General features: G+C 54.9%; 1 protein-coding gene across 2 annotated transcripts; it reads left to right on the top strand.

Moving 5' to 3' along the window:
• The first annotated feature begins 1,421 nt into the window (after positions 1–1,421).
• On the top strand, positions 1,422–18,442 carry HSPA12B (heat shock protein family A (Hsp70) member 12B). Of its 2 annotated transcripts, XM_005214701.5 has the most exons (13): positions 1,422–1,556; positions 5,816–5,875; positions 7,637–7,734; positions 8,714–8,838; positions 11,037–11,223; positions 11,545–11,649; positions 11,954–12,070; positions 13,979–14,153; positions 14,660–14,746; positions 15,167–15,271; positions 15,380–15,638; positions 16,240–16,343; positions 16,963–18,442. In XM_005214701.5, exons 2-13 carry the CDS (start codon positions 5,833–5,835, stop codon positions 17,616–17,618), a joined length of 2,061 nt encoding a protein of 686 aa, XP_005214758.1. In that variant the 5' UTR covers positions 1,422–1,556; positions 5,816–5,832; the 3' UTR covers positions 17,619–18,442. The 2 variants fall into 2 exon arrangements, with proteins under 2 accessions (XP_005214758.1, NP_001095497.1); NM_001102027.1 differs by lacking the exon at positions 14,660–14,746 and having other exon boundaries at positions 1,476–1,556.
• The last annotated feature ends 83 nt before the right edge of the window (positions 18,443–18,525 follow it).

The raw sequence follows: 18,525 nt of genomic DNA, 5'->3' as shown, positions 1-18,525 counted from the left end.
TGACCACAGGAAAAACCATAGCCTTGACTAGACGAACCTTTGTTGGCAAAGTAATGTCTCTGCTTTTGAATATGCTATCTCGGTTGGTCATAACTTTCCTTCCAAGGAGTAAGCGTCTCTTAATTTCATGGCTGCAGTCACCACTCTTACAGACACATTTGGAGCAGCCAGTGGAGGCTGCTGATGGAACACCTTGCTGGCTTACTGGCCCAGTGCTAACATCAAAAATTGTTTGGTGCTGCACGCCCCTCACCCCCAACCTCATTGCAGGGAGCCCTCTAGAGCAGTGGCCCTGACAATAAGGGCCAAAAGTTTAGAAGAGATGATACCTTAGCTGAGGAGCCTTTTAGATGCACAGAGAGGAGGAAAGAAAATATTCCAGGGAGGGAAAATAGGCCATGTCAAGGTTTGGGGTGGGTGGTGGCAACTGATGCCTAAAGAACTATGGGAGCCTTCTTTGAGGAGGGGGCTGAGGGAACAAACAAGAGGCCAGCCCCCCTAGCACAGAGAGACAAGCTAAGAAGGAACCCTTGGCCCTACTCCACTCATGCCAGCCTAAGCCTCTGTGGGGGCACAGTGGGCAGAAGGAAATGGGCCAGGCCCAGGTCCTACCAGAACCAAGAGGTGTGGGGGGTGCGGCATGGGAAGTTAGCTGCCTTAGAAGGGCCTAACACCCAGATCTCCACTTTGTCAGTCTTCTATTTGGAGGCCAGGTCCCCAGATCCTCAGGAAAGCATGGGCTAGGACAGAAGGCTAGGTTAGAAAGAAGGCCATGGGCCCTCACAGGAAAGGGGCTATGTGCTCCTTGTCGAAGCAGAATGAGTTCTGAGTGCTCCCTTCGCTAGGAGGGTGGACCCAGACTGAGAATGCTTCCCTCCCTGCCCCAGACTTCGGCAAGGACAGAGCCAGGGCCCGGTCTGGGCTGGAAGGCCTGTGCTCACCCTCAGCTTGGCCTCTTTTCTCTGATCCTTGGAGACCAAGCTAGGGATCTTGGTGGGGATGTGGTGCGGGGGTAGGTGTCTGGGTGAAGGGGCTCTGAGGGTCTGGGGCAGGGCCCTCCCTCTAGGCAGGTGGGCTTTCTAGCTGGCCCATGGTGGCCTTGAGGTGGGCAGAGGGCCCGTCCGCAGCCCGGCTGCAGGAGGCCTAGGGGGGCTCTGAAATTCCTCTCTTCTACCCTCTACCTCGCCTCCTCAACCTTCTTCCCTCACGGCCCCCCGGGTGGCTGGGAAGTGGGAGGCGCAGGAGGGGCGCAGGGAGGGGCTGTGGACTCGAGCCGGGCGGGGCCCCTCAGCGGAGGCCCGCGCTGCCGGCCCCGCCCCGGCCTCGCACATCTGGGCTGGAGCGCAGGCCCACCCGGCGGCGGGCGGCGCGGCCATCCGGCCTGGGGGAGGGGGAGGAGAAGGGAGCGGGGTCGGGGCGTTGCAGGGCGGAGAGTGGGGCCGGGGCTGGGCGCACGTCGAGGGCTGTGGCCGCCGCGGCACGGCACGGCCAGCCCACCGGCTGCGGGCCCAGCTTCCAGGCGTCTGGACAGAGGTCGAGCTGTCGGGAGGGCAGAGGTGAGTCCTGGGCAGGGCGCTGCTGGGCTCCTAGAGAGAAGGGCGCCAAGATTTGCGGTTTCATCGCGGGCTGGCGGCTGAGACCCCACCACAAACTTCCTGACCCTGGAGAACGGGACTGGGACAGAGCTGCAAGCCCCCGTCTCCAGCAGGGCTCTGGGGTTCAGGAAGGCAACTGGGGCAGCGACTGAGGGCTCCCATCCGGGCTTTGGGACCCTACACTGGTGAGGGTGGGGATCGGAGGGGAGGGACAGAGCGGGGCTTGAGAGACTTCTATGTCGGGGCTGTGGGGCTGGGGGCTGCTCCAGGGGAGCAAGTTTGTGGAGGGACACGGTGCTTAGGCCAGAAGGTGGAGACCCCGGGGTTAAATATGTGTGTACTTTGGGGGTGCCTGCAGGGGGAGTTCCTAGGGCCTATGGTCTCAAAAGTTCAAGAGTGGCTGGGGTGCCACAGTGCCAGACTGTGGGCTGGCCTCGTGAACAGGGACCTCTGGTTTCTCTCTGTGAGGCCAGAGTGGGGGTCCAGGTGGAGTGGGGTCTGGGCTCCGTGTGGGGGCGGTGGACCCAGGAGGCAAATCTAGCTTGTATGGGGGAGAGGGAAGGGGAGGGAGGAAGCTCTAAAATATGGACTCCCTGTGAGAGTGAAGGCAGCCCTGGATCCCCAGAAGGTAAGAGAGGTGATGAGGGACCGCAGGAAAGGGTGGGAGGGGCTTAGGGCCTAGGCTGTGGGGGACAGAGGTTGTTTATGAACTGGCTGCTCCCTTGATGGGGACCCATGGGGGTGGGGCAGGATGTATGGAAAGAAAAGCGGAGGACAGGGAGGGGATGCAAGAGGCTTTTTCTGTCGCTCCCTGCCCCAGCCCCAGAAAAGGCAGCTTCCTCACCCCACAGCCTCCCTCTGGTCCCTCACCTTGAGGGCGCCTCTCCAGAGACAGGTGGGGGCAGCCCTTTGGGTGCCATTTCTGATCTGTCCCTTGGGCCCAGGTTGGCTCAATCTCTGATTTGGGAAAAATGCCTGTGGCTTCTCTTTGTTTGCTGAATGGCAGGATGATGAGAGAGAGCAGTGGATAGAAGAGGCAGGGTGCAGGGAAAAGGCCTGTGGGGGTATGGAGGTGAGCTGTAAAGTTGGGTGGGCTCTTTGCCTTCATGGGCAGAAGATGGGTATGTGTGGAGCCCTGAAATCCAGCAACACCACATGTCCAAGTGCTCTGGTGGGGGATGGGAAGGGATATAAGGACCCAGCCTCATCACGCCCAACTGAGGAAAAGATCCTTGGAGATTTCTCTCCATTGGACAGAAAGTCCTAGGCTTTTGTAGTCTGGGGAACACTGTGGGTTGGGAATCTCTGGTTTCAACTCCCTACTCAGCCACACCCTGTCCTAGTCCCCAATCAGGCCTGTTGGGTCAGGGTAAAGCTGAAGATCAGAGGTCAATATGAGGCCAAGAGTTATAGGTCAGTCCATGGGTGAAGTTAAGGGACAGACCGGAGGTGGGATTGTCTGTGTGTGGGTAGGGCAGGGGTCAGTCTGGGGCCAAGGTTTAGCCTGCTCTTGTAGCCAGGAAATGGTTACTTTCTACATAAGTCAAACTGGCCCATTCAATTATTCTCAAACCCATAAGCATGGCCAGTCTGAAATTAGTGAACCCCTGGGGCAGGGTTCTACCTCCCCCCATTTCCAGCTGCAGACCGTGCCCAGATGCAGCTTTTGGGAGTGGAGGTTGTCCTGAGTCCCACGATCAGCATTCTCCCTAAATGTTTCTGGTAAATGGGTGTGTATGCACGGTAAGGATGTCCCAAAGAAATATGGGGCATGTATGCATGCTTATGTGGCTGCCACCTGCTTCTACCTCCACCTCTCAGAGAATCAGCAGGATCCTCCTTTTTTAACACAAATTGATTCAGGGCCTCCCTCCTTCTCTAAAGAACTCAGAATGACTAATAAAAGTCTCAATAAGACCAAAAATTCTGACAAGAGAAACTTCAGAATCCATATCATGAAGGGAAAGAACACTGCTCACATCTGCCTTTTTATCAACCGCCTTCCATCCTTGGACTTGATCCTCACAAGCCCCTGCATGATCTGTTTTACAGGAAAGGGCACTGAGGCACGGACAGGTAACAGGATGCACTCCAGCCAGGTGTCCTTAAGGTGCCTAATAGGCCCTTGTCAGCCCTGAGTATCAGAGCACTCAGTGTATCACAGGCTCAGAGATAAGAGCTGGGGTAATTACAGACGATGGTTTGGACAAGGAATCAACTTAGAATGACAACCCTGAGTCTTTTTTTCTTGGTTATTCTAGATTGTTTCTGCTCCAAATACAATATCCTTGGTTGAGAAAATCCACTCATTGAGCAGTGTTTCCCCAGCACTTAGCTGTAGAACCTGGCTGGAAGAAATGTTCAATGTTTTCGCTGATGAATTGAAACAACTTATAAATACGGCTGCCATCATCTCTCCTGTGGCCTTCATCCAGCCTTTGTTGGTAAACGTTTTTCAGTCTGCTCCCCAAGAGGGAGAAAAACCTGATTTGCAGTTTGCCAACTTGTATGGTATAATCACCATGGCTGATTTCAAACTATCAATGTGATGTCAATAAATGCAAAATTGAGAAGAGATGTACAGAATCAGCTCTTGGGAGCTGGCGGACAGAAGCTTAAGTTCCTCTCATCTTAGAAAACAAAATCCTGTCCTTCCCTCCTCAAGCTTTATTTTGTTCCAGGTAATATGCACATCACCTCCTGATCTCAGCTGCACTAGCCGGAAGTGCTAGCTCTGTTCTCTCATCCTCTGCTCCCTCCTTGCCTACCAGACTCCCACCCCACTCCTTCATTCCACCAAAATGCCCTGGACCTTTAAAACATTAAATCTGGTGTTTCCCCGAGACGTCTCATCTAAAAATCTCTGAAGGATCTAGCTTCGCGGCCTTCTTTTATCGAGATCTTCATGAAACCATAGCAGGCATCCCTGTCTCCCTGGCCAGCCAACCTTCCTCCTGTTAACCTTTATTCAGAGCTTCTCCTCCCTTCCCTTCGCCCACACTACTCTCCACCAAACCTCCTGTGACAATGACTCCAAACACAAATCTCCACCTCGGAATTCTCCCTCACCTCTAGGTCATATGTCACCTGACTCCTTGGTCTGTTTTCTCAGCAGTTTCAAAAACTGTACCCGGAACACTGCCCCTTTCCCCCTGCCAGCTTGCCCTGCTCCAGTATTCTCCATCTGACCATCCATCTCCTTGCTTGGACAGTCAGTCCAAGAAGAACACCTTCTTCCTAATCTCCCATGTCCAATCCAGCCAACTTCTGTCAGTTGATTTTAACTTCTAACTTAAATGTGTGCACTTATATCTCAAGATAGTCAGCATCTGTTGCCTGGAGCACTGTTGGCTCCTGTTTCATGTTGCCCTGCTGCAGTCCATACTTCCATGCAGCCAGGTGGGATTTTTAAAACAGATTTAGTCATGCGCCTGTCTCCACTTTGCCACTTCAAGCCCTTCAGGATTTGCTCTTGTCCCTCATAAAAAACCAGATTTAAAATTGAGACCACCAGGATCTGCCTGCACAGTAAGCCTCGCCCAACCCCTCTCTTCAGCTTTGCCATGCTACCCTTTCTGCCTTGCTTGTATCTGTCATAGCACCATTTGTAATCTCAGATTCAGGTACATGATTATCTGATTATGAACGATTTATCCACCAGGCTATGGGCCCCCAGGACAGGAACAGTGTCTCTCTGGGTCACTGATGTCCCACAGCATCTGGCAGAGAATAGGCACCTGAAAACACTTAGGAGCGTCCTGGTTCCAACAAAGCAATTGTTAAAAAAAGACATTTCTGAGGGACTTCCCTTCAGTCCAGTGGTTAGGACTCCATGCTTCCACTGCAGCAGGCCCTGGTTCAGTCCCTGCTCGGGGAACTAAAATTCTGCAAGCCAGGTGGTGCAGCCAAAAAAAAAAACAAGAACAAAACATTTTTGAGACAAGCTAGGACTGTGGGCTTGATCACTGGATGAGATTAAGGAATTACTGTTGATTTTATTGGACATGATAGTGGTGTTGTGGCAGTGTCCTTTTAAAATTCCGTATCTATTAAAAAAAAAATCCGTTATCTGTTGGAGAGACATGTTAAAGAATTTATAGGTCAAGCAACATGATGTCTGGGACTTGCTTCAGTGGACTCCAGCTGAAAGTAAATAATTATTCAGTAAGGAAACAAAGGAGCAAATAAATGCCATTCTGCTTGTCCATTCTTGTTCACAGCTACAGGGCCTGCAAAGATGCTGGCTGTCCCGGAGATGGACCTACAGGGGCTGTACATTGGTAAGACCTGCCCCCTCACCTCCATCTGGGCCCATTACCCCTGTCACCCCAGCACTCAGACCAACCCCTAGTCTGTCCATGTGCCTCTCTCAGCAGAGGCTTCTGAGAGCCGTTCTGTGAGTGTGTGTGCATGGGACCAGTTAGTGCAACAGGAGTATGTATGTGAGTGTGTGTGTGCGTGTGCACACTCTGCAAGCCTGTTCACGGGACGCCCAAGTGTCTACATGTATGTGTATGCAGGGTAGGTCTGTGTGCACAGGGCTGTATGGGCGTGCATGTGTTTTGTGCAGGGTGTGTGTGTAGTATGTGAGTGTGAGTGTGTGTCCCTGCCTGTCTGCCTAAGGGCAGGTCTCTGGGCACAGGGTCTTAAGTGAGGGTGTGTGTATATCTGCACAGAACTCTGTGCATGCACGTCTGGCCTGATCTGGGAGCAGGCTCTGGGTTTTGTGCAGGGGTGGGAGGCCAGGCGGCAGGACAGACACGCCTCAGGAAGTCCACTCACAAAGACCTGGTGGGCTGGGCCTTCCTTCCTGCCTCCCTTCCCAGGCTCAAGCCACAGCAGCTTGGCCCAAGCCTGCACCAGCTGGCTAAGAAAAAGGGCCTCTGGAAGTGTGACCACCATGTCCTTGCCCCTCCAGCACTGCAAGACAGATGCCAGCCCTGTGCAGGCACTTCCTAGAGTTCCCTTCATGCCCCGCCCCTCACATATGTTACCAGGGTACCCAAGGCCAGGGTGGCCTGGGACTTGTCAGGGCCCCATGGCTGTGGCTGAGGGAGTTGAGGCCCCAGCCCTGGCTCAGCCTAAAGCTAGACAGGCCTGTTTGATTTGCCAGTGTGTCTAAATGCCAGACCCCACCAATCTCCGTGGCCAGCCTCCTGTCCCCACACACAGATCCCAGGGCAGCCCCAGTGCTCTGCACAGGGGCCTCAGCAAAGCCCAGTGTGGTGGTGTTGAGCCACCAGCCCACACCTGGGGTATGTCCAGCCAGGCAGGCTCTCCTGCCTCCTGAACTGCCTGAGCCTCCAAGCCAGTTGCCTTCTGGGAGCTGCACTGCTTCCTTCCACCAAAGGTCCAGCTCCATCCTGGGCCTCTGAGAGGGTCTAAAGGGGGCCTCCTCCCCACAAATGCTGGCTTCAGGTCTGTGCATGTTGTGGGGAACGGGAGCTTGGAATCTGTCTTCCTCCTGTGGTTAGACACCTCTTGGCTCAGGGCTGCTCAGGGCAGGGCTGGGCCTGTCCATGACCCTTGGGGGCAGAGGGTTGGTAGGAGAGGCAATTCCCCCAGGTCCTGATTAGAACATGAGGCTGAACTTATGGAGAGGGGAGTTGCTCCACCTCCCACTCAGGTCTGTAGTTCCCCCACCTCTTCTGGTTTATCCATCCTCACCCAGGAGCTCACCTGCCCCTCTCTCCTGCCCTTCTATCTTTGGACTCAGTCCTGCCCACCCCCACGATGCTTCTCTATCCCTCCCCTTCCCCACCGTGTCTGATGGGTGCTGAGGAAGACAGTGAGTCCCTAGGTGAAGTATGAGTCACCCTTCAGGAATAGGTCGCCTCTAACTGATAATGGGCCCCGAGCCCAGGTATCCCCCACCCCCACCTCAGTCCTGTCCTTCCTACCTTCTCTCCCTAGGCCTTCTTCCCCAGCAGGGTACCGCTCACCTTGGCCCGGCAGTGACTGATGGGGAACCCCCACACCTGGGACCTAGCCACCAGCCCCTTACTCTGATTGTACCAGAGTGATTTGTCCTCTCTTTGCAGGCTCCAGCCCACAGCGGTCTCCAGTGCCCAGCCCACCTGCCTCCCCAAGGACCCAGGAAAGCTGTGGCATTGCCCCTCTCACACCCTCACAGTCTCCAGTAAGCCTAGGGCAGGGCTTGGGGTGGTGGGGGGCCTGGGTGGTGGGGAGGGTTGCACTGATGTCTAGAAGAGCCCATAGGTCTGGGCTGGGAGTACCACCATGCCTCCTGCCCCTGTACACTCATGTTCTCCCCAGATGGGTCAGCCTTAGGTAACCTTGGACTATAGTAGTGACAGTTTTACTGAGATGAGCCCCCTCCAGGATGACATCCAGGAACCATTGCAACTAGCCTGCCTGGGCAGGTGTACTTCTGAGCAACTAGTTTGGTAGGTCCTCAGAGCACTGGGCCTCCCAGACTTGCTTCCCCTCCTGTCAACCACAGCCCCACCTTATTAAAAGATATATCTAGGGAAGAGGAGACACATGGCTAAAAAATAGTTTGGTAACTGCTAGCTTGAAATATCTAAGACATAACCATCACCCCCAAATTCCCTAAGTCACCCTACCCGGGGTGGCCTCACCCTAGTGATCCAACCTGGGGACCCCTTTGTTCTCAGGGAGCCCAGGTTAGCCTGGGAGAAGGTAAGGACCACTCTGAGGCACATGCATGGGGTTCTCTTCTCTGCCACAAACCTGGACAGAGTCGGGCTATTTCACTGTGGCCACAAGAGCAGGAGGGTCTCATATACACAGGTCCATGTGCTGTGGAGCTGCTCAGAGCTGCAGAGCTGCTTCCAGCTGGGCCCAGGCTGGAAGTGATGTAAGATGGGGGTGGGGCTAAGGCAGCTCAGGCAGAAGGGCAGGGAAGTAGGAACTTGAGCTCAAAACTTCATGGGGCTACCTGAGAGGCCCTGGGCTTTCTGAGCAGTTAGCATCTCAAGGGCTCAGTCTGGAGCTTAGGAGGGGAGAGAAATCAGGCAGGAAGTAGGTAGCGGTGGGCCAGGGCTAGTCTAGACCACAGCCAGGGGTGGGGAGGACTTCGATGCACAGTCAGCCTAGCCCTCTGGCTGCTCCCTGACTAGCTCTTGCACTTGCAGAAGCCCGAGGCCCGAGGCCCTCAGCAGGCCCCCTTCTCCGTGGTAGTGGCTATCGACTTTGGCACCACATCCAGTGGCTATGCCTTCAGCTTTGCCAGTGACCCTGAGGCCATCCACATGATGAGGTGAGAGTGGCTGGACTGGGAGATTGGTTGCCGGGAGTCCTACATCCTGGGAGAGACCTAGTCCCAGAAGTACTGTCACTAAGGAGACATGGGGTCTTCGCAGAAGCTTTCCAGCCCTAGTCTGGGCTCCCTACTGGGACAGAAGATTGGAGGATGGGACCCAGGTCTGGGCCCTCAGCCCCAGTTGGGGCAGCTCTTTGACCTCTGCAAGAAAATGTTGGGCTTCATTTTTTATTTTAAATTTTTTATTATTTTTTCTGGGCTAGTCATAGGGACACACATGTATGCACAAATATGTGGTTTTAAAATAAAACACACAACTTGCTTTAAGCTTTCAGCACTATTTTGTAGATGTTTCATGTGAATATGGAGAGAGCCACCATTTTCTTTTCATTGTTGCATAGTATTCCACAGTTCGGATATATCATAATTTATTCATTCTTCTATTGATAGTTTTGAGGGTTTTTCCTTCTAAATTTTCACCACTAGAAAAAGTGTTGCAATGAATACTCTTCCTTGGAAACTTGTGCTGGAATTTCTATGTAGTAGGTTCCTTGAGGCAGTCCTAGGTTCAACATCTCAAATGAAATACTAGGGAGGTTAGCTGAATTGACAAGTCACACAGTTGTCATGAAAGAGCTGTTTGAAAAAATCCATTCTGATGAAGTTTGTTGAGTTTTGTTTGAACAAAACGTTTGTTAGATACCTCCCTTCAGGCCTCAAGACCCTGATCCTTTGAATGTATCTTAGTGAGACTGTAGCCTGTAGGTGGAAGATGCCAAAGCTCCCAACTCAGACTGGGATGGAGGATCAGCAGGCTTCACCAGGGCCTGGGAGGCTATATGGAAAGACAGCCAAGGGTCATTGCCCCAAAGATACAGGGGACTTGACCTGCATGAATGTGGACTGTCCTTCCCCTTTCTCTGCTCCCTCCACATCCATCTGAGGCCACAAAGGCCCTAGGACTTTAGAGCTTTCTAGGAGCTGAATGGCATCCCAGCTTGTCAGCACACACAGCTGAGGCCACGCTGGGCCTGTTGCTAGGGCTGAGGACACAAGAAGGGATACTATGGCGATAATAGTCATAGGAGTGACTGGGGGACATTCTGGCCTCCTCCCAAGCCCTTCCCACTCCCACTAGCCACCAAGCCCCATCATGTCTATCTCCCTGATATCTCTGTAATACCCATCTACTTCTCTCCCCCAGTCGCACCCCTGAGTTCAGCCCCACCCTCTCTCTCTTGAATGACTGCAATATCCTCCCTGGTTTTCCTTCTCCACCCTCCCTCTCCTCCACTCTGTTGCTACATGGGGACCAAAGACATTTCTAAAGGCAAATGTGGTCATGCTTCTTCACTCCCTTAAAACCCACCAAGACAGAATTCTGATATGACATTTGATACTCCTTAGTTGATCTTAACATTGCTGCTTTGAGCCAACTTTATAGCTAGTTCTCCCCACTCTTTGACACCTCTGTAAACTTGCACATGCTCTTCCTTCTCCCTGGATTCCTAGTTCCTTCCCCCAAATGGATGCAATGGTGAGCTTGGCCTAGAGGAGTCAGGGCATCAGAAAAGGCAGAGGAAGGGGAGGAAGGATTTGCCAGGCCAATGACCTGGGCAGTGAGTTGTGGGTGGAGGTCCAGATGATGATTGCATACAGGGAAGTTTGGAATCTCAGGTTTTGGGGGCCTGTTGAAGGTGCAGTCAGCTGGGGTGTAGCTGCTGAGGTGGGCCAGACAGGAATGATCATAGAGCTTAGCTCTGTGGAACATGACCTAGAGGAGGGCAACCAGCCAGCTGGGAGAAGGCCTCTGCTAGGGTCCTGGAGAGACTCATCAGAAGGCCAGTCAAGGCAGATGGATGATGGCTTGCTGCTACTTGTTAAAAGGACAGGGAGGTGAAGTCAAATGGTGTACTTCATGGGAGGGAGCAGAAGCTGAGGATGTCGAATGGGACCCATGGCTCCATGGATAGAGATGATCCAATGAGCAACATTTATGGAGATTTAAGTGGATGCCAAGCACCATATTCACAAGAACCCTAAAAGGTAGGTATCATTATTATTCCCATTTTACATATGGAGCCTAGGAAGCCAAGTGAGCTGCCCCAAGTCCCACAGCTGGTCCCAGAGCCAGCACCCAACCCCATGAAGGGAAGATTACTGCTGACCACACTGACAGCCTTCTGCCTCCACAGGAAATGGGAAGGGGGGGACCCAGGTGTGGCCCACCAGAAGACCCCTACCTGCCTGCTGCTGACCCCAGAGGGTGCCTTTCACAGCTTTGGCTATACAGCCCGCGATTATTACCACGATCTGGACCCTGAGGAGGCTCGTGACTGGCTCTACTTCGAGAAGTTCAAGATGAAGATCCACAGTACCACTGTGAGTCACATTCTGGCTCAGGGCCCAGCTCCAGCCAGGAAGGCAGGGCCAGGAGGAAAAGCAGGGAGGGAGGCCTCATGGAGGGTGGGCAAAGCTAAAAGGTGAGGGGGGCCTGGAGGAGGAGTTTGAACATAAGGGATGGAGGCATGACCATGGGGTATGATAGGGTAAAGGGAAGGGCTGGGGAGAAGAACTGATGTAAGATTAGAGCCAGAGTGGAACAGTACCAAAGAGGGGAGCACAGGAAATGGGGTTAAATATAAGGTTGTCAGGAAATGGAGAGCTGTGCCCTCCTACAGAGTTGCCCTATGTCCCTGCCAGGATCTCACTTTGAAGACCCAGCTAGAAGCAGTAAACGGAAAGAAAATGCCTGCCCTGGAGGTGTTCGCTCATGCCTTGCGCTTCTTCAAGGAGCATGCCCTTCAGGTGCGCTGTGACCCTATCTCTGCTTACTGGGGTGGACAACCCCCAGGCCCATCCTTTCCCCTCAGCCCATCCACTGAGTAGCCACTGTCAGAAGACAGAAGTCATCTTTTCCAGTCCTCTGCCTTCCTATCTGGTAGCCCTGCGTCAGGGGTTGGGGAGGTGGGTGGTGGTGGGAAAGGGGGTGTTAGGATTCCCCCAAGTCAGCTGGGAAGTTCCTCAGGCCTGATTAGCTCCTTCAGCTCCTATAAAGACACGCCCCTCAGACCAAGCCAGCCCTTGCCTTCACTGCCCCATCGTGCTCCAGGAGCTGAGTGAGCAGTGCCCGTCGCTGCTGGAGAAGGACACTGTGCGCTGGGTGTTGACTGTACCTGCCATCTGGAAACAACCAGCCAAGCAGTTCATGCGGGAGGCTGCCTACCTGGTGAGAACACGCAGGCAGAGTTGTGGATGTTGCTCAGAAGGGCCCCGGGCGTGGCTCCACACCCTCATTCATACACCACCCTTGGGACCACAGAGCCATCGTGTAAAGACTGCCAGCCCCACCCTGCTGGGCATTTTGGAGGGTTGTTACCACCAAGAGAGGGGGTGGGCCTGTAGGAACAGAGAGCTGAGGGACCAGGGACAGCCCAGGCCAGCTTAACCAGGGTCTTAATGCAGGTTTCCTAGAAGCAGAGTCCAAGATGGGAATTCTTGTGCATGTGGTGTATTGAAGAAGGACTCTCAGGTGAAAGGGGAGTGAGGAAAGCAGGACAGGAGAAACAACTGCATGGGGACTGGTCTCACCTGGAGTCCAGCCTCAGCCTGACCCCACGGAGAGCTCTGGAGGGAGACTGTACCCTAGTGTTAGCCACAGGGAGGCAAGAGGGGTGGCTTTTTGTCCATCCTTATCAGTCGGTCATTGGTAACTGGTTGGAGTAAGCCCCCCCCAAGTGAGTAGTTCCCATTCAGTTGAAGGCAGTTCTCCAGAGAAGGGGCAGCGGGGAGCTGATGGCAGGTAACACTGACAGTAGCTGGGCAGGACGCCAAGAACATCCACTTCAGCCAGCATCAGTATTTTTACCACAGCCCCAACCAGTTTAAGTTCTTGAGCAGAGGAAATAAGACTATGAAACTATGAAGGGAGGTGATTTTGGCCAATGTTTGCTGATCTTCCTAACATAAGAGAGGCCCAAAGTTCTGGAGAAAGGGAGACTGCAGCTCAGGCACCCCCCTGCCCCCAGTGGAGATGGGAAGGTTGGAGGGGGACTCATTGTTTGATCCTGCCCCTGAAACTGGGGCCTTGGGGGGATACCCGAGGATTTCCAAAAGCAGTCTCAGGAATTCCAGTGCACCCTCCCCTGGAAGATACCAGAACCTCCAACCCCCCAGAAACATACCTTTTCCTAGGTGTCAAATCCGCAGGTGCCCTCACTTGTCTCTGGAAGGAGCTAACCGCAAGGCCAGTGGGCATCCATCCCCCTTCCAGAGACCAGAATGAAAGCATGGCCGCACCCAGCCAAAACAAACGCCCCCACCCCAGTAGCCCCCTGCTGGTTTACCCACCCTGCTTCCTCCCACACTGTTCCCTGGCTGTCAGTTCAGAAAGGGCTGGCCCTGGGCAAGAAGTCTTGATACCCACCCATCCCCCCACCTGGTCAGAATCAGAGGAATCCCACAAAACCATAAAGTACTTCCTATGGGGATCCCCTGTCCTGATGCAGGAAGTAATAGAAAGTGTTTTTCCCCCCTAGCTTGCTTGCCTTGGTGCCTCAAATTTCACTGTTAAAGTGTCTTTTCTTCTATATCATATTCCTTGAGAACAAAGTTCTCAAGAGAGTGGGGAAGCCCATGGCCACCGTCCATTACCAGTGAAGAAAGGGAGTTCAGTAAGCTAAAGGGGACTCCCCCACCATCCCTTCTGATTGATGGTCTGGCCATTATACCCCCTAATACACTGTTCTGGAGTCTCCACTAACCCCCTCAGCCAGTGGTCAGCTGCTAACCCAGGACTTATGAAGGGGACCTTCCTGCAGCCCAGGCCACCTTGGGCAGCCTGGGGCAGATCCCAGGTGCTCTAGGTTTTCATTCAGTCTAAGGTCCCTCCCTGCTGGCCAACCCCATGGCATCCTTGGCTACAGCCATCCCTTCCACCCCAAGCCTGGTCATAGGGTGGCTCTGAGACAGCTCCAAATCTGTGCAGCATGGAAGGGCCTTGAGAGGCCTAGCGTGGCTGCGGTATAATGGGGAGGAGATAGGAGCCCCACAAGCCTTGGTTGCCTGCGCTGAGGTGCCATTTCAGTGTGATGCCTGGTCCATGATGCTCCCCAACCCTGCCAACCACCATCCTCAGGCTGGACTGGTGTCGAGAGAGAATGCAGAGCAATTACTCATCGCCCTGGAGCCTGAGGCTGCCTCTGTCTACTGCCGCAAGCTGCGTCTGCACCAGCTCGTGGATCTGAGTAGCCGAGCTCCAGGCAGAGGGTGCCTGGGCGAACGCCGCTCCATTGACTCCAGCTTCCGTCAGGGTGAGCCAACCCCAGGGGTGCTGCCTAGTGGTGGCCTTGGAGGCAGGCGCTGAAGACTATGCCGTGCCCTGGAGTAGGACTGTCTGAGGATGGGAGGACTCAATCCAACCCTGAATCTGAGGTGGGGAGTGGGGGTGGGGCTAGGGGTGGTAGGGGTGGTGACAGCCTACCCTAGGAAGAGGTGCTGGGGTTACTGACAAAGGTACTCTGAGCTGAAGGTGGAGATCTTCAGCTTTCCCTTAAACAGCACTGATCAGTTTTCCCTCCCCTCCTGGCATGTCAGCTGTCCCCCCACCCCCACCAGCCCCAGGCTCCTGCTGCCAGGACTAGGCACTGAGACTGCTGTGTCAACCTTCTATGATAGGGACAGGTCTCAGGATCTCCCCTCCTCCCCAGTTCCTCTAGACCTGCCTAATTCTGATTTTGCCATGGCCTGAGCCCCTCTATATTAAGGAAAGGTCTTGCAGCCTCCTGACCTGACTGTCCTGCTGTCCCTCAACACTCAGCCCGAGAGCAGCTTCGAAGATCCCGCCACAGCCGGACATTCCTGGTGGAGTCGGGTGTTGGAGAGCTGTGGGCTGATCTGCAAGCAGGTGGGGAGGGAAGGGCAATGGAGGGATATTCCTTGGGCCCTGTGGAATACCAGATACTGAAGGTGCGAAAACATTCCCGAAATCAGCTCCAGCCTCTAGGAACCCTGCCCCTTCCAACTCCATCAACTGTACCTAAGCTGGTAGTCCCCTCACCATCGCCTGCACTCCCACCCCCACTCACAGCCATGCCACTAAACCCCCCTTCCTCCAGGGGATGCTCTGCAGGTGGAGCTGCAGAATCTGGAATCATTTTCCCTCACACCTTGTGCCCCTACCCGGTGACCTGAAGCCCCTTTCAACGTAACCCCCACAGCCCTGCAGACAGGGGTCAGGACCTGGGGCAGGGCTGAAGGCTGGTTGAGTCTCCAGAGGGTCCAGAGCTAAACTGCCACAAGTGTGTGCTCATGCTTGCCCCCACAGGAGATCGCTATGTGGTGGCAGACTGTGGGGGAGGCACAGTGGACCTGACTGTGCACCAGCTGGAGCAGCCCCATGGCACCCTCAAGGAGCTCTACAAGGCGTCTGGTGAGTAGCCAGGCAGCACCCTTGGTACCTAGAGCGCCCTTGCCCTGCCAACACCTCCTGGCAGCGGAATGAGCACTGTTGCCCTCTTCCTTCTCTGCTGGATGCCAGGCGGCCCCTGTGGTGCGGTGGGCGTGGACCTGGCTTTCGAGCAGCTGCTGGGCCGCATCTTCGGTGAGGACTTCATCACCACCTTCAAAAGGCAACGTCCAGCAGCCTGGGTGGATCTGACTATAGCCTTCGAGGCCCGCAAACGCACTGCAGGCCCTCACCGTACAGGGGCGCTCAACATCTCCCTACCGTTCTCCTTCATTGACTTCTACCGTAAGCAGGGAGGCCACAATGTGGAGACGGCCCTGCGCAAGAGCAGGTGAGCGGGGCACCGCCCTACAGGGGAAGGTGCGGGCCCCAGGAGGCAGGGGATCCACTTGATCTGGCCCAGGCACAAGTCATGCCAGCCCAGGTGGAGGCAGGGGGAGGGGCATGAGGACCCCAGCTGAAATCTGCAGCCCAAACTGAGGCAAGAGAATCCTGAGCCCCCAGGGAAAGGCCAATGCTGTTGCTGCTAAGTCGCTTCAGTCATGTCCAACTCTGTGCGACCCCATAAACGGCAGCCCACCAGGCTCCCCCATCCCTGGGATTCTCCAGGCAAGAATACTGGAGTGGGTTGCCATTGCCTTCTCCGGAAAGGCCAAAATCTATCTCATATTCCCCACAGCCTTACCTACTCTCACATACACACACACACACGCACACACATACCTGCCAACCAACCGGTCTGTGTTCCTCTGCTTGAGGCAAAAGGAGGCTCCTCTCCTGGGACCTCATGTCTGGACCTGGAACAGACCTGAGTCTAAAGCCCCTAGAAGTGTGGTTGGCACAATACAGAATGTGCCCAGGTACTTTGGCCTGGAATAGAGGTAGGACCTGGACCCTGACCCATGGGCCTGTGCCTCCTTCACCATCTACAGCGTGAACTTCGTGAAGTGGTCCTCACATGGGATGCTCAGGATGACTTGTGAGGCCATGAACGAACTCTTTCAGCCCACCGTCAGCGGGATCATCCAGCACATAGGTGAGCGCCTAAGCTTGGGTCATTCATTCACCTTAGCATACACACCCATATGCAAGAGTATTTCCCCCGATTAGTACCTGGAAACCTCCCCAAATCCATACACTGGAATGAGACCCAGAATCATCGGGAATACCTGGAGGATGTAGTGCCGTGGGGATTAAGAAATAGGACGATGTGTAGTCTTGCCAGGTTAAAGAAACTCTAGTGGCTGACTCCCCAGGTAGTATTAGGTCCCTCCCAAACTGTTATGGACCACTTCACTGTTATCACAGTGATTTAAACGAGTCTAAGTATCTAGAAAGTGAGCACAATGTCTTGCACGCAGTAGGCATTTAATACGTGTAAATTCACACCCTTACTCAAGCCCTCCACAGTGTAGTGGGAAAGCGAGATAGTGTTGAGGAAGCAGAGGCTATGAGGCTGGCAGAGTCCCTCATGAAAGTGCTCTGTGTTTTCCTTCATCCAAGCCAGGCTAAGGTTTTATAGTGAAATGGCTAGTTTCTCGTTGCCCCAGGCATACAGGAGGGCAGAAGGGAAGCGCCAGTGGCTGCGCAGCGGTAGCCTCAGTGGCCCACTCCCCATCCGTCCTCCTTACCCCCTCCCCCACCCGTCCCCGCAGAAGCACTGCTGGAGCGCCCTGAGGTGCAGGGTGTCAAACTGCTGTTCCTGGTGGGCGGCTTCGCCGAGTCGGCTATGCTGCAGCACGCGGTGCAGGCAGCTCTGGGCGCCCGTGGCCTGCGTGTGGTGGTTCCGCACGACGTAGCCCTCACCATCCTCAAAGGCGCAGTGCTTTTTGGGCAGGCGCCAGGAGTGGTTCGGGTGCGTAGATCGCCGCTCACATACGGCGTGGGCGTGCTCAACCGCTTCGTGGCTGGTGTTCACCCGCCTGACAAGCTGCTGGTTCGCGACGGTCGCCGCTGGTGCACCGACGTTTTTGAGCGCTTCGTGGCCGCCGAACAATCGGTGGCCCTGGGCGAGGAGGTGCGGCGCAGCTACTGCCCAGCGCGCCCAGGACAGCGGCGAGTGCTCATCAACCTGTACTGCTGCGCCGCGGAGGACGCGCGCTTCATCACCGACCCAGGAGTGCGCAAGTGTGGCGCGCTCAGCCTTGAGCTTGAGCCAGCCGAGGGAGGCCCCGACGCGGCCGGAGCGCCCCCCGGCCGCCGCGAGATCCGCGCTGCCATGCAGTTTGGCGACACTGAGATTAAGGTCACTGCCATTGATGTCAGCACCAATCGCTCCGTGCGCGCCGCCATCGACTTTCTTTCCAATTGAGGGCACAGTGCCATCACCCTCCCACCCCCGGGCCCCAGCCCAACAGAACTCTTGGCCCAGGTCTCGGGCAGATAAATCCACCCTGTTTCCCGCCATCCTGCCCGGGGAGATGAGGTCGCAGGAGGAATGGGTGGGGACACATCCAGAAACTCAGGCTTTGGGATTGGGCCTCAACCCTCTGACTGAAAGGCTGAAGGGCACTTCCAAGGACTGAGGTCAAGGAGACTTAAAAGGTTTGCAAAGGCATCCCCATAGGGAGCACGTGGTCCTGAAAGCAGACTGCATCAGAAGGCTTGACCCTTGGTCTGAACTAGGGGCCAGGGTGGGAGTCAGGGGGTGAGGGTGGGGGTACAGCTGCAGGCAGGGCAGCAAGAGGGAGGAGGTTGTGCAGGGTCTGGAGCCAAAGGGCAGAGTGCACTGACTGACTGGCTCAGCCTGCATAGGGAGCCAGGCAGGACAAGGACTGGAGCTGACAGGAGAGGGACAGAAGAAGCAGGACCTTCCTGGGTGTGGTGCTGACCACCCAAGTATGAATGTTAATTGTAGAAAGGGCAGTAGCAGGCTATGAGAAGGGTACGGGTGAGGGGGATGTGGGATAACATGCTAAGGGGGGCTTTCCTTTCTATTCGAGAAGGCCCCAGGGGCAGCTTGGGCATGACCCATGTATTTATCCAGCCATGGAGAGGGAGGAGAGTAGGGGGGACAAAAAGAGCACTTGGTCCCAGCTCTGCCATCAATTTAGTGTACCTGCCCTTCCATGACATGCAGCAGCCCCACCTGCCTGAGAACCCTAAGGTGACAATAAAGCTCAAGGTGAAACCATACCCTTCTGGTACCTCACAAGGGGGGACTCCAATAGTGGAGTAGTGGAAGGGTTAGGGTAGCTAGGTTCTACAAAGGGAGGTTT

The sequence above is a fragment of the Bos taurus genome, chromosome 13, assembly GCF_002263795.3.
Source record: "Bos taurus isolate L1 Dominette 01449 registration number 42190680 breed Hereford chromosome 13, ARS-UCD2.0, whole genome shotgun sequence".
NCBI lineage: Eukaryota > Metazoa > Chordata > Mammalia > Artiodactyla > Bovidae > Bos > Bos taurus.
The sequence above is the reverse complement of the archived record's forward strand: the minus strand, read 5'-3'. Positions and strand labels throughout refer to the sequence as shown.

Coding starts and splice junctions, on each gene's coding strand:
- HSPA12B (XM_005214701.5), top strand. CDS start 5,833: ATGCTGGCTGTCCCGGAGATGGACCTACAGGGGCTGTACATTG. Junction 11,650..11,953: donor TCAAGGAGCATGCCCTTCAG/GTGCGCTGTGAC, acceptor ATCGTGCTCCAG/GAGCTGAGTGAGCAGTGCCC. Junction 15,272..15,379: donor GGAGCTCTACAAGGCGTCTG/GTGAGTAGCCAG, acceptor GCTGGATGCCAG/GCGGCCCCTGTGGTGCGGTG.